Below are 16363 nucleotides of genomic sequence, written 5' to 3' on the forward strand. Positions count from 1 at the left end.
AACTCCGATGACTAACTCTGACAACCACCTTCGTAGGCTCCAACAACCACCTCTGGCTACAAATTCCGATGAAAATCACCTTTGAGTGAGCAACTCTGACGGCCAACTCGAGGCTTTGACAACCACCTTTGACAACAGACTACGACAACTAATTCTAACCACCTTTATGTGACTAACTTCGAACTCCGACAGTCACCTCCAACTATAGTCTCCAACAAAAATCATATTCGATGATCAACTTTGACGATACTTTCGCCTGACCAACTTTGACGATACTTTCGCCTGACCAACTTTGAGATTTGAAAACCACCTCCGTGAAAAACTTCGACAACCAATTCCAATACACCTTCATGCGACCAACTTCAGGCTCTGACAACCACTTCCAACTACAAACTCTAGCAAAAATCATCTTCGATAATCAACTTCAGTAACCACTTCCAACTACTATAAGACTGATGACTATTAATGTATGTGTAGAGTTGTTGATTATATAAAAAAAAATATTATTTTATCTAATTTAAGTGCAATAAAAGTTGTAATTCTAACTAAAAAAATTATTGGAAAAAGGGAGAGACGACAAAAGGGAGGCGAGGCTTCTTGGTTAGGAACCCGAATCGGAGAACCCCACCCAACCCTACAAAGATAGAGAGGGAGAGATTAATGTAGAGAAGGCGAAGAGGATAACGGCGAACGGCGAACGGCGAGATCTGGGATATCAAATGGCGCTGCCGGCGTCAATTTCGCTGCCCTCCTTATCTCCGACGTCCAGGGTAAATTCTTGTTTGTCGTCTCGATTGATTTATGAGGAATTACCAAATGAACTGATTGAGCTCAATAATTTACTTAGCCTTTTCGGTCTACTAGCCTTAATTCCTGTTAGGTATTTCTTTAATTTGTTAGAAGAGTAATCTAGGACTCAAAGGACCCGATTGTGTGCAAATTTCTTCATTTCTTCGTGTAGAATTATTGGTATCATCGTAGTGCTTGTAATCTAATTATAATTGAATGCTCGAGAAAGAGCTTTGTATCCTTTATTACGCTTGGAATTTAATAAATACCAGTTGCCTTAAGGAAATGGATTGATTCCCCTGCAAAGTTTTCTAGGCAAAATGTTGATGAGATTCTGAAGTGTAAGAAATGGGGAATTACTGGGGATTTAAGGTAAGTAGTTTAGGTTGTTTTACTTACGAAATTAGAATAATGCAGATCGTTGGTGTACTTTGATTTAGTTCATTGATTTAGTATAGTTGTTAATAAGTCAATTAGTTGCTTGGGAATTTTCTTGTTCAGATGTCACAGTTCGGTTGTGTGCGGCACTTTTGTTAAATTTACTATTATCCATCAGCTTAAGCTTTTGGGTTGATTGGTGATTTATAGTTGTATGAGAGCCTGTATTCGAACTCTATAATGTCATTTTGTTCTCAGTTAATATTGATTTTCACTTGGCTATAACTCATGAGCTTGAATGAGATTTTGAATATTTTGCTTGCTTTGAGATTGATTTCTCCCCGCTTGTTTTGTGACCTTTGATCCAACTTAGGCTTTTGATTGTGTATTTGCCTATTTCTGCAGATTATTCTATTCAAGGAGAAACCATCTTTTAATAGCTGCTTGCTGCTGTATGGTAGTCGCCAAGCTACCCTTGCAACTTCAATGAAAGTAAAAATGGCACGGTTTATGGATTCTAATTCCATGCCTATAGAAATTGAAAGTTTGAAAGAGAAGATGCAGGAGGTCGTTCCTGAACCCGTTAAAATTTTTCCATGGAAGGAAGCAGAGAAGATACTGGTGGAGAGACTGCTTTTTATGGGGAAGGAGACACTGAAATGGTCTCTTCTCTTGTTCTTTGTTCTCAGCTCCTTTTCAGATTTTGTAGCATCCATAGTTAGAAATGAGGAGTTACTGATTCCAATTGGCCTCTTTATTGGTGTCTTGTTGACTGACCTTTTAAAAGAGATATCTCAAGAAGTGTTTGGCAAAAGCAACTCTGAGGTACATTTTGCTTCTACATTGTTTACTTTATTCCATGCTACAAATAATAAAACATCAACCATTCTACAGGAATCAATCTTCAAGAAACAACTTTATGGTCTCGGTTCCTTCTTCGTTCTCGTGAAGCTAATTGCTTATGGCTTCGTAATTCAAGCACAGGCATTTCCTTTGCATGTTGCAAATGGGGGGTTAATGCAAGTTTTGTGGCTGTGGAGAAATTTGTCAAGAGAAAGAAATCGACCAAATGAACAAAGCCCATTTGTAGGTCAAGGTACATCTTAAACATGGATGAATATGATTGTTTCAGATGTCAATATTCGCTTCCAAGAAGAATTTGGTCATCATGTAAGGATGGGAGAACATGATGTTATGAGATGTATGGAAACCTTTCATTCAAGACGCATCGGTGAACCCCAGCCATGTATAAGTAGGTTTTCTTTTCCTTTTGAGTTCAACAATTAATGGGGTGGAAAGATATGAATTGCTGACCTCTTGGTTGACATTTTCTTAGACCAGTTGAGCTATACTTGGGTTTGTGTGTATGAGTATGTATCCAAACTCTTGCTCTGAGACGTAATGCTAGCTAGGTATTGTTTATCGGCTTCATAATTTGGTAATGAGCAAAGTTTTGGCGCTGTCTTCCTTTGGGCCCCTCCCTCTTTTTGGTGAACTTTGGTTCTATATTGTGGTTCTGTTACAAACTTTCGTTCTTTTGCAGAGTTGGATTTGAGTTTCCGTTGAACTGCATTCTGCAATAATTCAATTTAGTGAAATAATAAATCAAGAAAATGTGGAACAGCAAGCTGAGATTTCTTCATCTTTTTCTTTTTCTTTTAAAAAAAAAAAATTTTTATTAGTTGTTTGTGTTCCATGTGAGAGATTTTAAAAATACTGATGAGATATAAAGCATGGAGATAAGAAATTATTAGTGCTAAATTTGTTTTAAAGAATTAAAACAAATTTCTTCTCATGTGTAATTTTAATTTTGAGAAATACTTTTGCAGTCGATTAAAAAAAAACATGAATTTTTGCAAATTTATGTAGGGATTTCTACATAAAAGACCTGAAAAATAGGTCCATATTACGTCAATATTTTGAACTTTATTTGTTTACACAAAAAAAAAATCTATTGGTCTTTATATTTTCATTAATATCAGTGTTATATATATATATATATGTATAATTCTCTCTCCTCCATGTATTTTCTCTCTCACGCAGATTCTCTCTCCTTCATGCACATTTTCTATCCTATATGTATATATTCTCTCCTCCATGCTTCAAGGTCATTTCTTCCTCCTCTTCTTTTCTCTCTCCCTCTCTTTTCTCCTTACGATGTTGAGTTGTAGGCAAGTGTGAGTTGCATCCGACGATGGGGCGAGCATGGAATGACAAGAACGGCAATAGCGGACTTGGAGCAAACGAATGACAATGGTGGACTCGGAGCAAATGAATGCGACAACGGACTCAGAGCAAATGAATGACGACGGCGGACTCAGAGCATCGAACGACAATGGCAAACTTGGAGTAGACGAACGGCTGATCCGATTTAACTTTTTTGTTTCCTATTTGTTATATATATGTACTTTTTTTTTTTAACTTTTGTAGGAAATTTGATATATACTGTGATATATGTATTAGTTTATTTGATATAAATGAGAGTGTTATATATATATATATATTTAGACTTCATGTATTATGATATATACAAATTTTAATTTTTATGATTTCTGACTACCTAAGTGGTATATATGATACATAGTTTATGGTGTAAATGAAATTTATGAAGTTTTATATACTGTGGTATATTTCATATATTGGTTTACATTGTGACTTATGTCAAGTATTGAGTCAATTTCTAATTTATAAACTATAGTATATTTCATATATTGGTTAGAATATTTCAAATACTTAACAAAATGTTCTAAGGTATATTTAAAATAATCATGAATTCGTCAAAATGTTCTAAAGTATATTTAAAATAACCATTAATTCGTAAAAAAAAAAAACCAATAAGTTACGTGAAAACCAACGTAAATAGAAAATAAATTTTCATTAAATGCAGTTCTTTCAAATTGAAAAATGGAAAAAAAAATTACAATAGATTTATTTTCTCTCTCCTATTGATAAATGGGAAAAATTATATTAAATATATTTTATCTCTCTATAGTAAATGTATTCTCTCTCTTCATCATTAAGGTGGTTTCAAAAATAGGAAAATATAAATAAAAATCAGATCTAAATAAATGAAAAAGGGTATGATTGTCCAAAATTAACCCTAAAAGTCATATTTGAAAAAAATTCAAATTTTAAGACATTTATGAAATATAAGGCTTTCTTTAGGTCTTCTATGTAGAAACTCATTTATCTATTCCCAAGATTAGGTTGTCGAACGAACGGATCATGATTAACAAGCTCACTTTCCTTTTATGATATGTGGGCTTTCACTGGCCCAACACAATTTTACAGGAGTCATTAAGCCGACATATCGTATAGTAAATCACGATATATTAATAAATCTCCTTTCATCAATGCGATACGTCAATTTCTCGTGAGTTTTTCTAATCGGCCACATACACAAATTTCATTTTGGGAGATTCCATGTGAGCAAGCATATACGATCCCTGCCACCTGGTAATATGCATGCTCTGGTGTTTGGAGTGAGAGTTTCGCCATCGGGAAAAAAAGAAAATGAGGAAGTTGAGGAACAACGATTAGGCTTTGGAGCACTTTTACCTCTAGCCTTGTCGGCGTCGCAACAACTACATCCCCTGTCGTGTGGTTTGCGCTATTCATATGTTTGGATGCTTTCAAGAACCGGATGTTTGGAAGCTTTGAAAGATTCTTTTTCCTCTTGACTAATGGGCACCACAGCCTCCATTAATGCCCGAGTTCTACGCTTTCATTTGCTGCGTAATTATTCGTTTCATGTTTTCGTATGAGTGATGAATAAATTTGATCTCTTCTCTTCCTGTTAGAATATGGATGGTTCTGTGCTTTTAATTCTACTCTTTCTTCCTTTTGGAATTGCATTTTCCTCGAACGTTATCTTTTCATATCAGTTAAATAAGTGGTTTTCGCTCTTTAATTAAGAAAGCAGTATGATCTTGAACAGTGTTCAAGAATGCACTTCGCTTTTCGAATATACTAAAACAAATCTAGCCTGAACTCGAGATCTTTGCTGCAGTTCACAATGGTATCATATTGTACTTCTTTTTCCGTTTAAATTAAGAGATTGAACAATTTGATTAGCCTGGTTTGAATTGTGCTTATTAATAATCTACAAAAATCTGCTTACTTGAGTTAAGGTTGAATTACATCTCCTATGATTCAATATGCAATATAGGTGAGAGTATTGATTCAAACCATTAGTTACTCTGTCACGAACAAAATGAAAATCCAACTTGATGTGTTTTTTCCTCTCATGAAACATCCGGTTAGAAGCTAGGTATATGGCAGCCTAATTATCATAAAACAAGAGAGAAGGTAAGGCGAAGGAGAAACAATGTGCAGCTCTTCAAGTAAACTCTTAAGCCACACAATTTCGCAAGAAGCACTAGCTAATGCACGATATTTGGATTTAGTCGATGAGCGAGAGATTGTATGTTGCTTTTTAGATATCCATGAAACTAGAAAGGTCCCAAGGAATACACAAAAGTTTATAATGGATCGTCTTGTGTCAAGACAAGTTCCTCAATCCGCATCAACAAAAGCCCGTATTGTGAATACTTTAGGCAATAGTATTCCTTTGCTAGAAGAGCCTTTCAAGTATTTAATCAAATAATGAGCTGCATTGAGGTGATCATGAGTAGGCTTGACCATGTACTAACTCAACTTGTGAACAACAAACGTGATATCCGGCCTTGATATTGTCAAGTATAATAATCTCTCGTTTAATCATCTATAAACAGAGGCATCTTGAAGAAGGTTTTGAGCAATCGATATCAACTTCAAATGAGGATCCATCGGTAAAACAACAAGTTTGGCTCCAAGTAATTTGGAGTCCTCAATAAGTTGCAAAATGTAATGTTTCTGGGATAGATATAAACCTGATGAGGACTTTGACAATTCAAGTCCAACAAAGTACTTTAATTACCCCAAATCTTTTAACTTGAAGGTGTTGTTAAGAGTAGGTTTAAGATGATCAATATACATGGAGCTGACACCCGTAATAATCATGTCATCCACGTAAACAAGAAGAGTAAAACAAGTTTCATCTTTGCATTTTACAAACAGAGAATAATCTGCTCTTGACTGTCGAAATCCCAATGACAACAACCGTGCTGAAAACTTAGCAAACTATTGTCTCGAAGCTTGTTTGAGACCATAAATTGACTTGTGAACCATTTTCTCCCCCTGAATTGGTGCAATAGGTTTGTATCCTAGAGGTAAGTCCATGTAGACTTCTTCAAAGAGATAGATGTAACATGCTGTTATTGACATCCAATTGGAATAATAGCCATTGCTTTGAAACTACAGTTGTAAGAAGAGTCGACGGTGATCATTTTTGCAACCGGAGAAAAGGTCTCAAAATAATCCAAGTCTTCTTGTTGCATATATCCTTTAGCTACCAGTCTAACTTTGTATCCATCAGCTTTGTGTTTCATTTTGTAAACCCACCGACATCCAATAGAATTTTTGCCACTAGGTAGGAACAATGCTCCATGTATTATTGGTCTCCATGGCATTTAATTCAGCCTTCATTGCCTTTCTCCACTAATCACTTTTGACTGCTTCATGATAGAATTTAGGCTCCTGATGAGAAGATATTTGCATAATAAAATCCTTGTGTTGTGATGACAACTTTTGGTAGGAAAGATAATACTCAAGTGGATACCGAGTGGAAAGAGACTTTAAACTTGATATCTCAGTAATTAGATTGCAGTGATACGCCTACAGATATGAAGGAGACTTTGAAACTCCTGTGGACTTTCGAATTAAGGGTTGAGGAGCAACAATATCAAGTGAAGCTTAAAGAATTTAAGTATAAGAATGGGATTGAATGTTAGTGGCTTCTAATGAAGAGTTAGATTCAATTGGAATACTCGATGAATTCTGATTATTGCTGCTATCATTGTTGATGGGAGATGACTCATTTGCCAAAGGACTAGACGTATTTGCTTCCACTGTAGGTACACATATATCTATGGAATAATCATAAAATGGTTTAGGCAAGCAAAAACCAGGAAAATGATCAATAACATCGTCTTCATTTGAAATGTTATGAAAGAGAAAAATGTTTTCATGAAAGACAACGTTCCTTGATATAAGAAAACCTCTTTTGCTTGATGCCATACAACTTGTATGCTTTCATGCCTTGAAGGTAGCCCCAACAAAAACATGTGGTAGAATAGCTGATGTAAGGGTATTTTAGTAATTTTTGTATTTTTATTCTCTTTATATTTCTGTAAAACATTTTTAGTTTAGGTATGAACAAGTCCTTCCTCTTTGGATCTATTCAAAGAGGCTAGAGTTAGGTTTAGTTAGGTTAAAGTTAAGTTAGTTAGGTGTGAACACACCCTTCCTTTAGGTCTATTTAAAGGTGACCCTATTATCTCTTATTCATTCAATAAAAATTTTAGATTTTTTAGCTTCAATATTTCTCCAAGATTTGATTGCATTAAGTTTGGTATCAGAGTACTCATATGAACGATGACCTGATGTTGAGAAAGAATCCCAAAAATCCCCCTCCTCCTCTTAATGAAGCGGAAGCTTCTTTGTCTCCAAGATCCCTTAATATTCGGCTATAGCAAGTAGAAGACTATGTGGGAAATCTCAATGAAGGACTGCATAATGTTCAATCTAAAGTAAATGACATGAAGTTAGCCATTGAACAATTAACTCAAGAATTCAGTAGGATGATCAAAGGTAAAGAACCCGTACAAAAAGCATGAATGAAGAATAAGAAAACCAAGAAGTCCAAAGATTATCATTCCCGACGATTGGAAAACAAGAAAAAAAAAGCTTTTATGTGGACAAAAAATCAAGAAAGACCAAGATTCTCTCCAAGAGAGGATCCCCGAAGTGAAAATCTATGGCAACAAAGGCTGATTCCTCAAAATCAATTGGATAGAGCACCACAATTCCAACACCAAGTAAGATTGATTCCTCAAAACCTTTTAGGTTATGATTCTGATTCCTCTGATGAAGTTGATTGCTTAGAATACTTGGGAGATACAAGATTCCAACCACCATATCAAGAACAACACCTACGATACCGCCCTCCCTTTCAAGAAAGGCAACCAAGATTTCAAGAATTTCAAGGGGATGAATTGCCTCCTATCTAGAATTGGCACGAGGGAAGGCAACAAGGAAGAGGGCCCTATTGGAGATAAGAACCAGACTATCAAATGAATATTGACATCCCAACCTATAATGAAAGAATGAATATTGAAACTTTCCATGATTGGGTAAAAGATGTTGAAAGTTTCTTTGAATAAATGGGAATTCCGGTAGACAAAAAAGTTAAAATAGTTTCCTTAAAGCTAAAAATGGGAGCATCCGCTTGGTGGGATCAAGTCCAAAACAATAGAAGAATCTTTGGAAAATGACCAATTCGAAGTTGGCTCAAGATGCTACGTCTAATGAAGAAGAGGTTTCTACCAATTCATCATGAAAGACTTCTTTACAATCAGTTTCAACACTGTAAACGAGGCAGTAGAAACATTGAGGATTATACTGAAGAATTCCAAAGGTTAAGTGCGCGGAACAACTTGGCCGAAAATGAAAACCAGCAAATAGCTCTATTTATGGATGGTTTGCGACAAGATATTAAAGAAAAGATTCATCTTTATCTATGTCTTGCCGTTCGGAAGCCATGTCTATTGCCACTACAATTGAAAAAGATGAAAGAAGATGGGCTGGAAGGAGATCTAATTGGGAAAGACAGACCAACCAGCAACCTTTCCTATCCAAGAAGCCCTCAGATGAAGGACAAAAATCAGTGGCAACTCCTCCTCATCTAAACCAAAGGATTCCGGGCCAAGAATCGATGGTGAACAAAAGGGCAGTACCCAAACTTTATCTAACTTCTAACCCTTATAATAGACCTAATTTTGGAAAATGTTTTAGGTATGGTCAAGCTGGACATCTCTAAAATGATTGCCCTCAAAGGAAGAATTTGACAATCCAAGAGTATGAGGATGAAAGTGAATTCGAGCAAGAGGATACTTATGAGGAATTTGAGCAAGAGGATGCTTATGAGCTTGAGGTAACATCAGATGTGGGGAATGAACATGTTGGTCCAAAGTATCTTATTAACTCCAACATCCAATTCACAACCACAAAGACATTCTCTTTCCCGTATCAAGTGTACTATTAATGGGAAAGTGTGCTTGGTCATTATCGACAGTGGAAGTAGTGAAATATGGTCTCAAAAAAGCTGGTTCAGGCTTTAAAACTGAAAACAGGCCCTCATCCACACCTCTATAGAGTGGGTTGGATCAAACAAGGGGGAGAGGCCTTGATCAATGAAACTTACACCATACCCTTATCTATTGGGAGCCACTATAAGGATTAAATAATTTGTGATGTTATCCAAATGGATGCTTGTCATGTCCTCCTCAACCATCCATGGTAGTACTTGTTTAGTGGCATCTGTCTAAGGGCATCTGGAATCCATAAAGGCTTTGCAAATACATATGAGTTTGATTGGATAGGGAAGAAAGTTGTTTTCCTTCTCCTTTACAATAAACCTAAGGATTCAGACCATGGGAGCTCAAATACCAAAGGACATTTGTTTTCTATACTTACACATAAAAGGGCCCTTGAACAAGCTTCAACATTTATGTTGGCCCTATTGGTACAAATGGACAATACGATCCTTACAACCACTATTGACAGTAAGGTTGTAGATCTATGGCCAAATTTCCCAATCTTTCTAAAGTTCCTGATAGACTAACCCCAAGTCAGGAAATAAAATATAATATTGACCTAATTCTAGGTGCTTCCTGACACCACCTTCCTCACTATAAAATAAGCCCCTCAGAATACAAAGCTCTTCATGATATTATCCAAGATCTTTTGTGCAAACAACATATCCAACCAAGCCTTAGCCCCTACGCGGTCCCGACCCTATTAGCACCTAAAAAAGATGGGAGTTGGGGTTTGTGTATTGACAGTAGAGCCATTAATAAAATTACGGTCAAATATAGATTTCCTATTCCTAGGATTAGTGATCTTTTAGACCAATTATTTGGTGCTCAAATTTTTTCTAAGATTGACCTACATGGTGAGTACCACCAAATAAGAAAACGAAAGGGGGACGAATGGAAAACCGCCTTAAAGACAAATGAAGGCTTATTCGAATGGTTGGTCATGCCATTTGGTTTATCCAATGCGTCCAACACATTTATGAGGCATATGAACCATCTTTTTTCCCCATTCGTAAATAAATTCGTGGTCATCTATTTTGATGACATCCTCATCTATAGTAAGACAACGGAGATTTAGAGGAAGTTTTTTTCATCCTTTCTACAAATCAATTATATATCAATCCTAAGAAGTGTGTCTTCCTCACCCTTAAAATCTTATTTTTGGGTTTTGTGATTACTTCAACTGGCATCCAAGCTGGCCCTCTCAAAGTTGCAGCCATCCAAAATTGGCCCCCTCTGAATACTTTGAAAGAAGTTCATTCCTTTTTAGGCCTCACATCTTTTATCAAAAGTTTATTAAGAACTTTAGTTCCATCGTTGCACAAATTGTCTAAAGAGAGGCAAGTTTTCTTGGTCCTCAGAAGCTATGAATAGTTTTAAAGGCTCTCAAAAAAAAGTTAGCCTCATCACCTGTCTAAGCTCTTCCAGACTAGAAAACCTTTCCAAGTTGCTGTGGATGCTTGTGAATTCAACATAGGAGTTGTCTTATTCCAAGATTCTCATTCTATTGAATATTTCAGTGAAAAATTGAGTGCTACTCGTAAAAAATGGACGACTTATGAGCAGGAATTGTACGCTTTAGTCCGTGCCCTTTATATTGGGAACATTATTTGATTGGAAAATAGTTTATCTTACTCACCGATCACTACTCCTTTAAGTTCCTACATTCCCAAAAAAGTATAAGTCAAAGGCACGCTTGTTGGATCTCGTTTATTATTGGCACAACCAACAAAATGGCAGATGCTTTAAGCTATAAATCCTCATTATTGACTTTACTACACTCCACGATCACAGTATTTGATCACTCCCAAATTGCTACGAATCTGACTCGGATTTTGGAGATATTTGGCAAAAATGTCAAAGGAATTCGTCGATCAAAGACTATCATTTATTGGATAAATTTTTATTCAAAAGCAACCTTCTGTGTATACCACAAGGCCCTCTTAAAGAGGCCTTATTAGCTGAAACTCATTTCAGTGGCCTAGCAGGTCATTTTGGCCAAGAAAAAACTTACCTTGCTATGTCAGAGAGATTCTTTTGGCCTCAATTAAGGAAGGCCGTAAATAATTTTGTCAAAAGATGCTTTACTTGTCAAAAAGCAAAAGGCCCTTCATAAAATACTGGCTTATATACACCTCATCCCATCCCATCCAATATTTGGGAGGATTTGTCAAAAGATTCTTTTGGCCTCCCTTGCGCACAACGAGGTCATGACTAAATCTTTGTTATTGTTGATAGATTTAGCAAAATGACCCATTTCATTGCTTGTAGGATAACATCAGACGCCTTAAACATTGCTAATTTATTCTTCAAAGAAATAGTTCGACTACTTGGCATTCCTAAAAGCATAGTCTTCGATAGAGATATTAAATTTATGAGTTTCTTTTGGAAAATTTTGTGGAAAAAGCTAGGTACAAAGCTTAAATTTAGTTCAACCAGTCATCCTCAAACAGATAGCCAAACAAAGGTTACAAACCGAACTTTGGGAAATCTTCTTCGATGCCTCAGTAGTGATCAACCAAAAAAATGGGATCTTGCTTTCTCACAAGCTAAATTTTCATACAACAACATGCACAATAGATCAATGGGAAGTGCCCCTTTGAAGTCATTTATTGTCATCCTCCACAATTGACTTTCGACCTTACTTATCTACTTTATGTTGTTGATTTTAGTTTAGATGCTGAGGAGATGATAGACCGGGTCCAAAAAAATTCATACTAAAGTGATCCAACAACTAAGAACTGTAAATTCAAAGTACAAAGCATAGGCTGATACCCATCGTCAAAGAGTTGAATTTGCTCTTGGAGATTTGGTCATGGTTTACATCAAAAAGACCCGACTTCATACTGGTTCATACTCCAAATTATCTTATACGAAATTTAGTCCCTTTCCTATTCTGGAAAAATTTGGAGACAACATTTACAAAGTGGAATTTCCCTCCTCTATGAATATTAGCTCCACCTTTAATATAGTTGACATTTTTCCTTACCATGCAGAAGATGAATTTTCTTTGTCTATATAAACTCGAGGTCAAGTTTTATTTTGTATGGGGTGGAATTGATGTAAGGGTATTTTAGTAATTCTTGTATTTTTATTCTCTTTATATTTTTTTAACATTTTTAGTTTAGGTGTGAACATACTCTTCCTTTTTATGTCTATTTAAAGAGGTTCGAGTTAGATTTAGTTAGGTTAAAGTTAAGTTAGTTAGGTGTGAACACACCCTTCACCTTTAGGTCTATTTAAAGGTGGCCTTGTTATCTCTTATTCATTTAATAAAGATTTCATATTTTTTAGCTCCAAGAATTTTCCAAGATTTGATTGCATTAATAGCCCTTGGCTGAAACTTATTTCTTCCCTGAGACATTGTGGAGACAAAACACAATAAACCAAAAACCTTCATTGTATTGTTATTTGGAGGTGAATTGTATAGTAGTCGAAAAGGGGGCTTCCATTGTAAACGAGATGGAGTTCGATTAATGAGAAACACTACAATAAGGGTGCATTCACCCCAAAAACTCAAGGGTACTCGTGGCTGAAAGTATAAGGCTTGAGCGATATTGAGGATATGTTGATGCTTTCTCTCTACTACACAATTTTGCTGAAGACAATTTACACAATCTATGAAGCACAGACACAGATACGGTTATACGATACGGATACGATCAGATACAGCAATTCGTTAGTTTCTAAAAAAACTAAGATATAGATACGTCTAAGGATACGTCATTTTTATATATTTTTTTAATATATATATTTCTAAAAAATGATGATACTGATACATTGAAGATACATTTTCTTTTTCTTAAAAAAATCTAGGATATAGATAAATTTAGCATAGAAGTTAATAACAATAGCACAAAATAGAATACAAACAATGAAATACAATACAAAAAAAAAAAAAACAACATCTAAGATGTTTAAGTGCAATAGTTAATAAAATGCAATAGAAAAGTGACTCATATTACAAAGAAGAAGAAGAAGATTAGAGGGAGAAGTATGAAGATAAACGAAAAACTTTATATTTTGGTGGATTTTGTGGGGACTCAAATGTGAAAAATGAAGATTAGATGATTCTAGGGTTTGGTCTTTTATTTATTCTTTTCCTTTTAGTTGAGTTTTTTAAATAGGATGCCTAGTTTTATATTGGAAAAAATTAGATGAGTTACTTGTCTTTTTTCTTTAAAAAAAGATATGCATAGAAATAGATACGTCAAATATACGTATTTGGGAAAATCCGATACGTGTCTGATACGAATTCTTATCTGTGCTTCATAGTACACAATAATTGGTTAATAAACTCCTTTCTTATTGAAAAAAATCAGTAAACAACAACTCAGGTGCATTTTCCGATCTTAATTGTTTGATTGATTTGCCAAATTGGGTTTCAATGAGTTGAAATAACTGAGGTATGAATTAAACATCAAACTTGTGTTTGAGCATGAATACCAAAGTAAAATGTGTAGCATCATCAACAATGGTTAAAAAGAAAGCATGGCCAGCATGAGTGACAGTTGAAAAGGGTCCCCAAATATCCACATGAATTAAGGCAAAAAGGGATTGGGGGACAAATTATTATTGGAAACAAAAGGTAAATGCCTCTGTTTGGCTAACGGACAGACATTACATGGAGAGTTTTTATCAAACAAACTAGAATTCAACTTCAAAACACTCTTCAAGGGGTTCAAGCTTTCAAGAGAAGGATGGCCTAATCTTTGATGTCCAAAAGCAGCTTGGTCATCAACAACAACACACAAATGGTTCAAAGAAACATCAGAACTTGGCAACTCCAAAATGTACAAGCCGTGAGTGAATTTAGCACTGTCAACCTTCCTCAAAGTGGACTTGTCCTGAAGAATACAACTATTGGAATCAAATTGAACAATATTGCCAGGTAAGTCCCTTGTGAGTGCACTTACTGACAGGAGGTTGAATGTAAAATTAGGTATATAGAACACATTTGTGAGTAGTAGAGATGCTGAGATGTAAACGGTTCCAACATTCTTGACTATAAAGGTCTGCTTATCAGGCAATGTGATAGAAGTATGGCAAGAAGTCTTGGTAGTAAATAGTTCTTTTGAACAACATACATAAGCAGAGGCACCTGAATCCACTATCCAAGAAGTTATGCTCGGGCACGTGAAAAAGACTCATTGAGTCCCATGAGAAGGTCCATCAAGTACTCGATCCCAAGAAAATCAGCCATGTCTCAAATTCCTCTGCATCGATATGCTCCACAATTACAAGCAGGACGATATGTATTCAGTTAATCGATGAGAGTTTTAAAATTTGGTAAAATGCATACCGACTGAGTCTTGGTTTTGAGAGAGAGTTGCAAGTGTTCACTTGATCTGAAAGATTCTTGGAGCATTTTTTCTTGAAAATCGTTCCTGTAGATCGAGCCATATTGCTCGGGCAAAATCAATGAAATGGATACTTGCAGAGATTGGCTTTGGTACAGAGTTCAAAGTCCACGAAATGACTATGTTGTTGTTGCAAATCCATGCCGAAAGTAGATCATTATTTGGTCGAGGGAGAGTTCCATTGATGAATCCAAGTTTGTTCTTGACAGATAATGCGATGATCATAGCACGGTTGCAAGAACCATAGTTTTCCTCTGTGAGAAGCTCTGTAACGAGAACAAGACTCGTATTGTCATAATGATAAAGGTAATATGGATTTAGCTAGGTTTGGGATTGATTGTTTGGAGGAATAGGAAGATTTTGAGAAATTGGAGCAAGAATTTCTGGACTATTGGAGGAATTGGTGTTATAGGAATGACTGGTTCTCTTATATTTTCAGGAAGATCTCTGGTGGCAATGGTGAATGAGATGAAGACGAAATGGAAAAGTGAAAGGTTGAAGATGATAGATTTTAGGTGAATACTTTTTGATAGCTTTATTCATTGGCAAAGCCTAATCACTAAACTTTGATCTGTAATATGTAGTTATTTTTATGGCTCTGTTGTCAAAGTCTGATATCTATTTAAAAGTATAGCATCCGCTTGGCTGATTACACTATTTGTAGTTCTTATTCTTATTGATGATGTAGTCGGATTGTGTTTAACCATATGATCAACTATCAAAAGTATGATATAATAGTGAAGCTCTTGTAGAAAGCTATTGCCAGCTTTTGGTAGAAAGCTCTTGTAGTTGATATCTAGAGTTTATGCTGATGAAAGCTCTTCTATAAATAGTTTTATAATAAATTATTGCATTTGAGATCTTTTGTGTAAATAGCTTTTGTACTTGATTTACATTGTCTTTTTTAGAGGTATTAAGAAATAGAGGCAGAAATTTTGGGGCATCAATTATTATGTTCTGGTACTTCATCTTCTGATCTTTACTCCCAACGTGTATGAACAAATGGGAAGTGTCTTTTATGTATAAACTGAACTTAGGATAAAGTTTTAGCTTTGTATTTAACAATGGGAATTCCCTTGTCTTAATGTATTCTCTAACGTGTCATTTCTTAATGAGCAAATATTTCTAAACTCTGCCCACAACTTCCCCTGCATTTTTTTCCCTGATATGATTACTTCTTTTGAAATCTTTAAGCAATATTGTACTTCATCCATGGAAATTAGGTATTTCAAACTCATAAAAGTTTATTTTCTTATCATAAAATTCTTAATTCTTTAGATGGATTTTAGTTCTCATATAACAAGTGGACAAAGCTCATTATATTGGTGTGTTTTCAGACGTCTTCTTTACACTGAATGTATATCGATATTTCCATCGCTAACCTATCGGATCATAAGGTCGAATTATTTTTGAAAAATATATAGAAGTACCAATGCATGTTAAACTATATTATGAGTAATGTTGTAGCATTTTACCGAACATTTAACAAGAAAAAGAAACACGCAAAAAGAACACCCGGGATTGTTAATTCAATTCGGTGAATAACACCTACATCTAGAGGCAGGATATCCAAGAAAGATAGAACACTATGTCAGTTGAGCTACGCTTTTGTTGGCTACAAGAAAGATAATTTCACTAATA

At 35.4% G+C, this 16363-nt stretch overlaps 1 protein-coding gene across 1 annotated transcript; it reads left to right on the plus strand.

Moving 5' to 3' along the window:
• Window positions 1-535: 535 nt before the first annotated feature.
• On the plus strand, window positions 536-2643 carry LOC120087328 (uncharacterized). The gene is made up of 3 exons (XM_039044310.2): window positions 536-770; window positions 1573-1992; window positions 2062-2643. Exons 1-3 carry the CDS (start codon window positions 720-722, stop codon window positions 2272-2274), a joined length of 684 nt encoding a protein of 227 aa, XP_038900238.1. The 5' UTR covers window positions 536-719; the 3' UTR covers window positions 2275-2643.
• The last annotated feature ends 13720 nt before the right edge of the window (window positions 2644-16363 follow it).

The sequence above is a fragment of the Benincasa hispida genome, chromosome 9, assembly GCF_027475165.1.
Source record: "Benincasa hispida cultivar pf3 chromosome 9, pf3_genome.v1.1, whole genome shotgun sequence".
Lineage (NCBI taxonomy): Eukaryota > Viridiplantae > Streptophyta > Magnoliopsida > Cucurbitales > Cucurbitaceae > Benincasa > Benincasa hispida.